This window comes from Manacus candei, unplaced genomic scaffold, assembly GCF_025592945.1.
Source record: "Manacus candei isolate 608988 ecotype Guabito, Panama unplaced genomic scaffold, ASM2559294v1 h1tg000008l, whole genome shotgun sequence".
Lineage (NCBI taxonomy): Eukaryota > Metazoa > Chordata > Aves > Passeriformes > Pipridae > Manacus > Manacus candei.
Genome location: NW_026138056.1, coordinates 24,166,383 through 24,179,808, shown reverse-complemented (window position 1 = coordinate 24,179,808; position 13,426 = coordinate 24,166,383). Strand labels below are relative to the sequence as shown.

At 35.4% G+C, this 13,426-nt stretch overlaps 1 protein-coding gene across 4 annotated transcripts in view; it reads right to left on the bottom strand.

Annotated features, from left to right (window-relative positions):
- PREX2 (phosphatidylinositol-3,4,5-trisphosphate dependent Rac exchange factor 2) overlaps positions 1-13,426 on the bottom strand; it is a 172,858-nt gene that overhangs the window by 56,709 nt on the left and 102,723 nt on the right. For all 4 annotated transcript variants that reach the window (XM_051768310.1, XM_051768315.1, XM_051768332.1 and 1 more), the window contains 5 exons: positions 12,406-12,585; positions 9,581-9,675; positions 7,569-7,651; positions 7,142-7,232; positions 5,649-5,777 (listed from right to left, as the gene is read on the bottom strand). In XM_051768310.1, coding sequence (XP_051624270.1) covers positions 5,649-5,777; positions 7,142-7,232; positions 7,569-7,651; positions 9,581-9,675; positions 12,406-12,585 — 578 coding nt within the window. The remainder of the gene's footprint in view (positions 1-5,648; positions 5,778-7,141; positions 7,233-7,568; positions 7,652-9,580; positions 9,676-12,405; positions 12,586-13,426) is intronic.

Here is a 13,426-nt window from a genome sequence, read left to right as displayed (position 1 = left end):
GTATATATAACTTGATAAAAATTGATAATAATCAAAAGCACCAACAATGAGAAAGACACATGAAGAGGTAGCTGCTATCTGAGGGCACATGTGTACCAGCTGGTCAGTGTAAGTCCACATATGAAGAATTTCAGTCTTAAAACTTTGAAAAACAAGACAAGTTTTCATTGATTCCCAGAGTACCCCAATTCTTTCTTCTCCCTCTCTTGTACCCTCTTGTTCTATACTTAAAAAATCTCAAATTATCCTCATTTTAATGTATACTATAGGATCTAGGAAAAATACAACATTATTTTCCTTTTTCTTGGCCTGCAGGGGTTTTTTTGCTTCAAAAATTTCACTTAACAATTTATGAAATAAAAAAAATACAATTTAAAAAAAAAGTCTCAATTTACACTAAATTTTTGAGTTATATCTCTTAACACTTCCCCTCCACCACTTTTTTTTCTTGGAGGGGGCTGCTTCTCGAAGTTTGCAGACTGAAGGAAGTGATTCTTCCACTTTATGTACCAGAGCACAAATTTCATTGTGTTAACCACCACTGCAAGAAAGGCAGATCAAAAAGCTGCCATAAAATTAGAGAGTTTCAAACTTCCAGCACATCAGTTGTCCTACAGGTACTAAGTGCAGGAATACAACACTGTTCACATGCTTTCACATCGTTCCAAACTTTCTTTCACACACCCAGTCTTCTCTGCAGTTCTGTTCCAAGTCCTGCTCTGTCAACCAGTGGAACTGCCATTGTGTATATGGACAGTAAGAAAATTTGTCAATATGTGTTTCCCCCTACTTGAATGTACCTATGAAAAGCCAGAATCTTTGCCAGTGGTGACCAGGCTGGAAAAAGAAGAAAACCTTTCAATCCTGGTCTTTAACCGTGCTGTACACATATTGCAAAATGAAGTGGCAGTGCCCATGCTTCTGAAGTACCAGCCCACAGTATCTCAAATACAAACACCAAATCATTTAAAATTACTGGTTATTCTTGAAATTTGCAAGGTCTTTATCTTTGCCTTAGCCTTAGCCTTCTGTCTTTTGAAAAAAACCCACATAAGTTACAGAGAAAAATAACTTGGCATCTTGGAGCCTGAACATAGTTTAATAACTGAAAATAGAGAAATATAGTTTTTATCTGAATAATGTAGATACACACTGAGGATATTAATTGCAGCTTGTTTTACATAAGATTTGCTGGATCTCTGAATTCAAAAGCATTTGAGGTACCTATAAATAATGATTTCCTGCTTATGCGAAAATTACAGAACACTGCAACTCTATCACTGCTGTCAGTCTTGTATGTTTCAAAACATACCTACAGGCAAAAGAGTATTTTTAGGTTATTTGTATAGAGACTTACCTGGGGTTAGAAGTGAACCTTGGACGTCAATCATTTGCTTTTCAACAAATATGGAAGTTCTCACTACTTCTTGCTACGTGTTGTATGGAAAGAAATAACTCCCCACCAATTTCTCTTTAGAGTATGATTTGTAATGCAAGATGCCTTCAGCTTCTTTTATTTTTAAGCATTCTTTTGCACCTTATTTAAAAAAACCACATTATTCTGCTACTCTTATCGTTTCCAGGAAACGCTAGATTTTAGTTTTGTTTTTCACATCTGAAAATATTTTAAAAATATTTTAAAAATATGATTTAAATTGACATACTTTTTTTATACCTTCAATGACTGAAAGGCTCCTCCATGCCTCACTACTAATTTAAATTAAAATAGATGTGGACTTTCTCAATTTTATTGTATTTCCTGTTTAAACTTAAAATTACTGTGCTAGAAAAACAACTGCACTTCCTCATGTAGTTACATGACTAGCTGACTAGAAATATAGAGATGCTTTAAAACATCTCTGCTTTTGACCAAAAATCTTACCTTTTTTTCTTTGGAAAAAAGCAACTACAGAAATGACTCCTTTTCTTTGACCAAGAATCTTACCTTTTTTTTTCTTTGGGAAAAAGCAACTACAAAAATGTTTCCCTTCTTTGTTCTGTTTACACCTTTCTGTTGTTGAGTCCCTCTCTTTCTATCCATCTTGTTCATTTTCCTGGTTCCTACTAGTCATTCCCCAGCTTTTCCTCATGTGCTTTCTGATTCCCATGTTACGTATCTGACACAGATACAGAATCATGTACCTACATTATTCTTTCTCTATTCAGTGACTGTTCATTTCCTGCCCTGACTTCTGCTCTCTCCACTAAAATCAAGCACTCCATCTTCAAAGATCTACCTGCACCAACAATGCATCTTTAGCTTTACTGGTTTAACAATTTAGTAGGCCCAGTCACTCCAAGAAATAACTTCATTCTTTTCTTTAGTTACTTATTTCCAGATAAATCCCCCTAGAATCTGCATGCTATTTCAGAGAACTCTTCAATTCTAACAACTAGATTAGCCTTCTAGGGCTGCCCTTTACGGTAATCATAGAAAATTTTTCTTTCTCTAATGATACAGTAGGGCAAATGAAATGAGTCAAAGCAATCTCCATATATATTTTAAATCTGCTGTCAACGAAGCTTTGGTTGTGTTTTTTTCTGTGTTCTGTTTTTTTTTTTTAATTGGAGCAAACCTTCATGGATTTTTTATTTATTTTTTTTTAATTTTTCTTCTAATTCCAAAACTAATAAAAAGAAAACTGACAGATTAAAGCAATCATCATCAAGGCATTCTGAGTTTTCCCACTTCTTCACATTATTTTAAAAAAAGTAAATAAAAAGAATCTTAATATCTAGGACTTTAAACATCTCATCTTTGTGGGGCTCCCATGTCTCCTCCTGCTTTAAAGCACTAATCAATTTAACCTAATAGTGCAGTGCAACAGAACAATGAATAAAAATTACAGTAGCCTCTGATATTTGCATAAAAAGAAAGTATTCATCCTTACTTTAGCATTGATTAGTAATGCTTACATATATTTATAATAACTGGAGGTTTTAATTAAAATTTCCCCCCCAGGTGAATGAAGTTGTATCTGTGGTCTGCTTTGACCTCTCTTAAACCTGCTAGAAGAGACAAATACATCTGCTTTCCTCAATTATCGAAATATTGCCTCCTACTTATAAACCAACAGGAAGACTCTTCTAAAATCTCAAGATATTATTCAACTTGTTCTCAGAAGCCCAACTAAACAGTCAAATGAGGTGATATCTTCTGGGTTTTTTCTGAATTAGGCAAATATGAGGAGAAATAAGGAGAGGACTCTGTACCACATGTTAGGTTTTCAGCCAGAAATAGCTCAGGGCAGTACTATTGGTTCTCCTAGGTATCCTGACCATCTGTGAATACAATGTAGGATGGCAAGACTGGAAAGGAAAAATTAAGAAATGAAGATATGAAGGGAAAATTTAGCTGTTTAAAACATTTTAACCCTGTTTTGTGCTCATCTGATTTCAGTTAAATCCAGCTGCTGGTTGTGTCTCAAGTTTAATTTATATAAGCCTAAACCTGTCTAAATCATAGCAGTATCCCAAAATTTCCTGAGAGGAATAATTCTGCCCTGAATCTTTTCAACACTGAATTACATATACCTGTCCAAACATGCCTTGGAAACTAAGGCTTGAGAAGCAATTACTGACTTCCATTCCTCTATTTCTTCTTCATTCTATTCGTGTCAGGGAAGTCACAAGAACACAGGCTTTCAGGTATCCATTGTATCACACCCGCTCTTTGGTCCCCAGGAAAATCAAATTTACAATGAAGATGTGGATCATGATTCCCCAGAGTGCTTCTCAGGAAGAGGCATTAGTGATCCCAGTTTGGGACATGGTGGTGGTGGAATAGGAATCAAATTAATGGAAAAAAAACTGTAAGAGACTAGAAAGATGTAAAGACTGATGGTGAATAAACGACCTAAGATTTTACCTGTAAATCCATGTATTTGGGTAAGATGATGGCACAGGAGCCACTTGTAAATCTCCGACAAAGGCTCAGATGCCATGGACAGAAAGGGAGAGCCAACAATATTTAAAACTGGCAGACATCTTTTGATACTCATTGAGGAGAGAAGGTAAGGCAGAGTGTGTGATGCTCTTGAACGGCACAAGAATAATGCCTTTTACTATTTAGCTCTCTGAACCAAGCACTATTCATAAGCATGTCAGCTGCAATAGTTAGTTACTGTAATTTATTAAGAGAAACAATGTTTCATCCTTATTTGTAAAACACTAGAAAATGCAAACAGTTTTATTGTTCTGTAAACATCAAGATTTTTCTGATAAATAGGACTATTACATTATAGTAGTATACAAAAAAAAATAAATTGTATCATAGAGAAGCAGCAAGTCATTTGGACCTTGCTGAACTCTCCCACAAAATTTTGTGTAGATTTAACCCCAAATTTATTTGAATAATCTCAGCTCAATACTGAGGGTATATGACCAATGTTAAAATGGGTTAGGTCTACTAATTTTATTTATGGGTAAACAAGTTATGTGAAAATGGTCTGGTAAGCTAAGCTTCAGAAAGGGTGCAAGGAAGGACTGTTGAAGACACATTTCCATTCCTCCTCAACTGTGAAAGAAATTCTAATTAATACTTGAATATAATTTGGCCTCTAGAAAAAAAGGATTAAAAAATATTTATTAAAATATTCACTTAGTGATAGCTAACATTAAACTAAAAGAAGTATTCCTAGTATCGGATCAACCCATGTGATTGACTTCAGAAAGAGGAGATATTTATGTGACTGTTTTTTCCAGTTTTCTTACACAGGGTCTGAAAATATGATTGTATCTGAAATCAGAAATACCAAAAGTCAGAGAGGGAGGAGTTTGTTTGGTTTGGCTGGTTGGTTTTAGAAAGTTTATCTTAATAAAACTTATCACCAAGTTCTTTTCCAGTGATCTGGTATTTAACAGTTTTTTTATGGGACACCATGGAAATTAGCCCACAAAACAGAAGAAGCTAAACACACACAAATAATTTAAAGCTAGACCTGACATAAGTTTTTGTTACCACACAGACTCCTAGTGCAAGGGTTTGTATCAAAATAATTTTGTTCATTTTTCTGTTTCTTTAGCAAACAGCACAGGAAATAAAGCAGAAACTACAGGCAAGATATTCTGGAGAGGAAGTCCCAGTTGTTTTCTTATGAAGACAGGGGAGAAAGCAGAAAACCTCAGTTCACATTGTCACTTGATGGTGAAGAGGAGCAGAGTACTTGGTGGTAAAGAGGAGGAGTAGTTGGTAACTTCTAGACAGCAGTGGGAGGGAGGAGGAGTGATAGCATCAGTTGGGATGGATTAAGTGAAGACCGTGGCTTTATGGCAAAAGTGGGAGCATGACTTTAGAGGGATAATGACAGAGGGATAATGTCTCTGTCCAGACAAAGACAGAGAAGACCAAGACATAGGACAAAAGCTGTCCTGCAGAGTTTTCATCTCTCCATTTAGACAGTGGAAAATCGAGTTTAATTTCAAGAAAAGCTTCAATTTGGGGTCTACAGGGTAAGCACAAGACAGCTGAGATAAACTCCGCTAACCTTGTCATTAAGAATGCAAAGAAGTCCTGCAGTCTACACCGGGTTCAGCAAATCTTGCCTAGCAGCATCATGAAGCAGTTGTATCTCTTCCCTTTCTTTCCCCTCCCTTGGCTCTGTATCATTAATCCAGTGCTTATTTATGATCATGTTGTTCTTACTAACCTTCAACAAATTTTCTGATATTCTGGGCAAGACTCCGGACGCTGCTGGGAAGGTTCCAAGGGTCTTGCTTGATGTGGAGTCGTAGCCTCTTTGGACAGTTAAGCTTTGGTTCCATTTCCTGCTGAAACTCTAAGCGAGGATAAAAATAGTATTTTTCTGCTTAAATGTCCTGAGAAAGCCACAATAAGACATTATTTCTTCCCAAATGTTTTCACTGCTCAAGGAGTTGTCAACTTATTTAACTCTAGTTAAAGCTATGGTGATGGGTCTAACATCTAAGCTCTCTACTTAATCCAAGGAGAGAACGAACAGCATCCCCAAAGATGATTCTTTCTGAACCAGAAACATAACACAGAAGGTACATGTTTCCTTGGAGTAAGTGGGACCCTGGAACTTTTAGAGGCAAAATTACTTCAATCAGAAAATTAAATTTAAACCAAAATTACTTATTGCTAGTCTATCTTTCAAATAATTGAAGTGCTCCTTGTACAGTTCATGAAGATGATGCAGATCAAGAATAACATATCTGATGTGTCTATATATTGTGTCTAACTCTACATTTATTATGTCACATTTTGTTGTGCGACCCTGCTCTAGGTTGATCTCCATTATCTTAGTCCCAAAACTGGAAACAACAAAAAAACCCCAAAAACCCCCCAAAATAATTGGGATACAGTAATTATGCACTGTTGATTTCAGTGAGATCTTGATACACTCTGTACTACCTTCTTACTACACTCTGGCCATCTAAAATCAGTTTTCTTTGCCAACAGACATGTAGGATCAATAAAACTTCTTATACATATTAATACAACTTTCAGTTTCCTGCTGAACCTTTTTCTTTTTTTTTTTATAACTCAGTTCACCAAAAGAAGTTCTTTGTATTTTTCATCACAATCTTATGACTACCACTAGATACCTATTTATACACTTAGACTTGGGCAACTATGCAAGAAGTGTTAGTAGAGTATCTGAATTTGCCTACAGGATATTTTTTTAAGCAACCAGTGATACTTACATAAGCATATATTTGGTATAAATACTTCTGTGACTATAAATTTACATTCACAAATTATTTATAAATCAGCTTCAAAAATAATATAACTACAAAAAAAAAAAAATCTGGCATTGGTAATAAAACAGATCAGGAATGGCTTCAGTAGTTGAGGCAAAACTGTAATAAAAACACTTGCAATATAAAAAACCTACTTCTTGCTGCAAAAACCTCAGCAGTGCTAGTCAGTTCAGAGTCTACAATTCAGTTGACTTTCCAACAAACCTGAAATCCTTTCATACATTGTGCAATAAAAGTGTAAGAAGCCAGTTTTCAACTAAGAATTAAGATCTAATTGACATGAATTTCGACAATTTTTGCAGAATACACCAAGATTAAGCAAAATCAGTTCTTTAACAACCAGCTTAAGGAGCGGATAGCCATATCCATGCCCTCTTTAAGTTGCCTTTTGATTCTGATAGCTAGAATTAAGTGTTACCTTGGAGGCCTCGACCTGGTGTAAAGTATTTTGTCTGTTCAAAGGCCCTCATCACAGCTGGTCCTTTCAGAAGACTTACAATTGAATCAACCTGTTGGGATCAAGGTTCTGTGAGAAAGATGTATTTTACAGCAACAGTCAGAAATTCTTTCTTTAAGAAATATGACTACAGACAAGCAACTTTGGATTCTTTCTTACCTAATGGGTCTAGTTAAGGTAACAAGCTAGGGAATGTTAGACTAAATTTAAGGACCTGTTTAAATTGCAGGTTTGGACTATTTACAGAAAACTGAAGGAAAATGAGTAAATACATACCATCCCAGTAAACAGTGGAAAGCAAAAGTAAAAAGAAAAAGAAGTATTTTCGAAAGACATCTTAGCTCAAACACAGACATTAGTATCAAAGCCAAGGAAAATAATCACATACTTGACCAAAAAGATGCTCCAAGCAGCTATGGAGCTTGTCCTGTTTATCATGGGAGATTCGAACACTTATGGGAAGCTCATCGCCTGAAAAATATTTTAAAATGAAAAACTGTTCAGAAGTTACAGAATGTTTTACCAAAGCTCTGAATCTTAGATAATTTGCTTTGCACACAGACTGATGTCTTTCAGGATTATAGTAACTGTACTCTCTACATACTTTGCATTTACTAGTCACTCAATAATACAGAAATAGCTCTTAAAGAAAGGACCCTATTAAAAGCGCAAGTGGTCAAGGTCCTGGAAAACCTGCTCTGCATGAGCCTGCTTGAGGAGGGGACTGGACTGGATGATCCCTAAAGGTCCCTTCAAACCTCAACCATCCTGTGACCAGAACACACGATTCTTCTATGCTGGAGAACATACTAAACATCTAAGTAGTGTAAATCTAATGTAGCAAACCACAAAGTCACTGAAATGCATTCACCATAAAGTTTCCAGAGGGACTCCACAGACAATTCACTGTCTTAATGATCTTACTAATTAAATGGTTATGAGAATTCAGTAATTCAACAAGAATACAACATCCATATCCTGTATTTCATATAAGTTTTTAGTAGCACATACCACATAATTTCCTAAGAGAGTGCAAAGGAGAAAGACTCTCTTAGGTCATTGTATTGGCACTCGCTCTCTCTCAGACAGCAGCTGATGCAAGCCAAACTCTTTCAAAAACTGTGAGAAACTGAGCTTAAAACTGGTTTTCCTACTTGATGGTACAGTGACATATAAGAAGTAGCCACTTGATAATTTATAATCCAAATATATTCATGGTCACATCATTCTTATGTCAGTGAAACACTCATACAGCATTTCTTTTTCTTTTTCAGCTCCTTTAGTTTCCCTTACAGTCAGCAGTTATACCCCTTGACAGGATTTTAATTGCATCAGATGGAGCATGGTGCCCAAGAGCACTGATCTGGAGTTAGCCAGGTTGGCTTTGGAACTAGGAGAAAATTTAGTCATCCAAAGAGTGAGAGTTTCACTGAGCAGCAGTATTTATCATCTTGAACACCGTACTGTGCTTGGCTAGCACAGATATATTATTTTAGGCACCTCAGTTGGTACTACAGTTTGATGCTGCACAGACAGATATCAGCTCATTTACATCTTAAGCTGAAGATCCAGATCCTGGGTCTTCTCTTTTATAAACAGTTCTCTATGTCCTTCATCCTTTCCTCTGTATTTGCTCAGCTCTGTAAGAGCCTTATTCACATTATTCTGCATTATTCACAAGCTATTTCAGATACCTTGCATAATGTCTTAATACTTTTCTGTCCCAACTGAAAATACTTCTCCTGGTACAACCAGCAATAAAAACTTGCCTTCTCTATGGCCAAATCTCACTGGTGGCTCATATTCAACTAATACGCCCAGTTCTTTCTTTTCCTAAGTCATTCTCAAATGATAAACTCCCAGCTTAGAGCAAATATTTTTTTATTATTACTCCCTGAGTATATGACCTTGTACTCCAAGCAGTTAAATCTCATCTCATTCCTATTAGCAGCTGCATTTATTTAAATTCAATTTGTCACGGCATAAACAAGAATGTGCTTCTATGTGGTCTCACATTCCTTCCTACAAACATACACAGCCATATCCTGCCCTCTGGGTGCTGACACAGGCTGGGAGAGCATTCCACGCTCACCTAAAATGCTCCTTGCTCTGTGCAACATAATGCACTGTCAAGGTCAAGACATGAAAGACTTTAAAAGCAGTGCCTCCAAGAGCTCTTCTAATAGAGTCGATTCACAGAGACACTGGTATGTTGCATCTCTCTCACAGAAGGACTCTTAAGTGCAGCACTAGCTAGGCAGAAGCAAGATTATGCACTTCTATTATGAAGGAGGATGCAATTTTTAAAACTAAAACAATAAAACTGCCATGCAAATTAAAGTAATGAAATTGAATAAAAGCAACAGATGACAGATTCATAGCTGACTTTTCTAAACATACCTGAATCCATTTCATCACTGTGAAAATAAGAACTGCACTGACTGCTACAAATGCTGGTGAAAGAGGCAATGGAGTTCCTATTGCTGTTGCAATCGCTTGAAAATAAAACACAAAACAAAAAAAGAAATAAAGTTATGTTCTTTAACAGACTCCGTAACAAAGTTATGGAATTTTTTTCCTTTTCCCTCTCTTAAATTTAATGAAGAGGTGATCTGTGTAATTCTTCATACACAATAAAGATCCCTGTGCTTAGGTTATCATTTAATTTGCAATCCTAGTAGGACTGAGAAGACCAGTTTCCCAAAATAGATGCTTCGATTGTCTCCCTTCACCTTGCATATGAACAGTTACTTGCAAAATGGTAATATACACTTTCAATGCAAAACAACTAACTTTTATTACACAAATTGCAGTTATTGAAACTGTGGCCTAAAATGTTTTAGTGACTCTACATTTACTCCTGGTCCACAGCTAATAAAAATGTCAAGACTTTACAACTTGCAAAATAGTGTCCCATAATGGGTTTATAAGAGATTTGATCCATTTGAGTAGCCCCAAAACTCAAATTACAAACTATTTTTCTTGCCAGCCAAAAGATAGTTTATGATCCCATTTTTTCCAGCTGTTCATTTTTTTTAGAAATGTATAGACATTTATATCTGTGGTTTCAGTTAAAACTTCTATGCACACAACATGTCACCCATATTGGTCTAGTAAGGAGATTTTGGAATTAAAATTTGTGGGTTTTTTCTTCTCTTTTCTCTCAAAATAAATTGTTGTGCATAGAAAATACATGGAGAATATACCTACTTCGGCAGCAAAACAAGAGTAAGACATACACTTTTGTACTAAAAATCCTATGAAGATAAATCTGAATTCACAGTCTTCAGAGTTACTTAGCCACATGGAGATCATTTACTTTCAGTGCAGGAAATGCATAAATAATCATCCAGAAGAGAGAGTCTTAAAAACCCAAATGAATATAAGATAATGTAGAAGTGTACCTAAGGGATGTTTATATGTAATGATCTGGCTTTTGTTTTATGAATTGAATGTACCCACTCACCAAGATATACTTGTATATGAAGTATCCATACTTCATATACTGTTGCAGTTATACATGTACCCATGTGCTCCCTCTTTGTTTTCTTTATTTTTGTAGATACAGAGGTAACCTTTTACTAATTTAGGCATACGGATTTACCTTTCCTGGCTAAGGTATATGTTTTGGACCTGAAATCAACAAGGTAAGGGAATGGGATAAACTTTTAAATGAAGCAATATGATATAATTACTATCATAACCATTAAGCAGATGAAAAGACATCAGTAACAACATGTTCCTAATAGAGGGTGAACAGTCCCAAGGAGTATTAGAAATTTCTGGCTGGATATTAAGAAATGTTTTCTAACTAACTCCATTCACTTAGTAAAGTCTCCAAAGGGAAGATGAAGGTTAATTAAAACTGGATTGTGCAGAGCATGAGAAAATAAAACACAGGAAAATGAGAAACAGATTAGATGTATTTGCTGTATCATTCTGCATGTTTATTATGGTGTATTATAAGGTTTAGAAGGAGACAAAATAAGAGCATTCTAATGGCTGAAATTAGCCTAACATTTCTAATAATAACCACTGTGCCATTATGGGATCTGGAGATTTTAAGTATTGACTATTAAAATTATTTAAGCAAGGAAACAAAACAGCCTAATCTCACTCCAACGCTTGTCCTAAATGCACAAATTTTATGATTATTCTGCATATGGAACTATAGATTTTATTATTCCTAAACAGTCAGAACCAGAATAAAGAAAATATTTTGAACAAAGAGACACTCATGGCCTCGGGCACACCTTCTTTCTCCTTATACAAGTCTTGTGCCACCCAGGAAACCTCCTAACAGGAGCAAGCGCACACCACTGGAGCAGCTCCTCCTTAGTCAGTTTGACACATCACAGACATGCAGAAAACCCTAAACAGCACTTTTCTTGTGTGTAAGAAAAGGACTGATCTGTGCAAATTATGTCTACATTTATTTCTGTTCAAAATTATGTGTATATTTCTGTTTCTACTCTGACAAAGAATTCCTATCTACCAGGCTGCAGTAATCAAGTATCAGCTTATGAAACACATCTCAGCAACGCACAGTTCTGTAGAAAAATTATGACCCTACTGAGATTCTACTTTCTGAGAATAATAATGAACTATGATAATGAACAAATAATAAACTCTTATTTTACTTGCAGTTAAAAGTTTTAATTTAGATTTTAGATCATGTAGCTAACCAGTTCCCTCGAAGAAACAGAATATAATCTATGTAAGAACCACACTTGCTATAATTACTCTTTCCTTTTCAAAATTCTTTGTATTTTCATTCACAGTAAAAGTGATGCATTCTGAATTCTAGAGGTGAGTTGATGCTACAATATTTAGAGTGAAAGAAGGTGAGGAATATATGCTGAAAAACAGAATATTTTTTTCTTTAGATCAGGAAGAGTGGCAGCTCTGTCATCTTGCTTTCCATGGCAGTTATTTAAACTGTTGTTAGACATAATAACACAAGTTATTTCTGTTTTTTAGAAGACCGGTAACCTAAAGTGAAGCTTTATACCTCCCACTGCGATATTCTAAAAAGGTTTGGGATGCTAAGATCTAATAATTAATCTGTACACATAAAAGTTTAGTTTCCACATCTTGAGGCTAGTTATTTCTCTGTTAGAAAAGTCAGAATCATTATATTCTGATATTCTTCACAAACTCTCTATAGTATATAAACCTCCAGGTTTGATTCAGTTGACAAATAAAAATATTATTAGTAAAGTTACCTGTAAGAATCCCTGTTACTGATGGTATCATGACCAGAATCTTCCTGTTCATCACCTGTCACACTGAAACAGACTTTTTTTCCGTTCCTTTCACCCTTTTCATTATCACTGTCTGCTGGTATTAAGGGCTCAGGCGTTTTACGTTCTGATTTGGGAGAATATGTTATCGAAGAAAGAAGGCTGTGAAACAAACAAACAAAAAAAGATAAATTCATGTTTTTCAAAAGTGAGCTAGCAACAGGACAAAATTTCTCATCATCCTCCAACTACTAGGCTATAATATGTGAAGGGAACATCTTAATTCAGTCTGTATCTATTTGAAACAAGGGAAAGAAGTGACAGATTCTGTTGCTAAAAAGTCTAACAGTGAAACCCATTAGGTCTACTAAATATTCAATTGTCTATGAAGGTAATGATTCCAATTGGGGAAGAAATAAAGCACAGTTTTGGACACTTAGGGTCAAAGTTTATATTAGCATAACTATTTCTAGACATGAATTATGTACTTCCCAGCACAAATTAAGAAAACAAACCAATGAAACTGTATACGAAAAACATATTTTTTCTCATTACTGCTGCACTAGACACACCAGTTTGCATCACAAGCTATTTTACTAGGGCATTTTAAGGATCTTCATTAACATCTCTATGTAATTCCTGACATTCAAATTGTCTAAGACATTATCAGCAGTAAAACTGATGATTAATATACATGCGTCTGTGATGAGCACAAAAGTGACATCCAGCCAAGAAGAGAGAACAGTTCAGACTGCTACTTTTAGAACATGCACAAATACTGGAAGCAAAAAATTCATATTATTGGGTGATTAACTCATACCGAGATGTTCTAATTTACTTTCAAGATCAGAACAGCTATAATGGGCAATTGTCCTTTAATTCATATTGCTCAAACACTCCATTAGAATGACATTTTCAAACTCATATTTGGATTTGAAAAGTACTGTTTTTCATGCAGAAACTAACTTCTAACTATCTGAAATAAGAAGACACTGAACTAAGC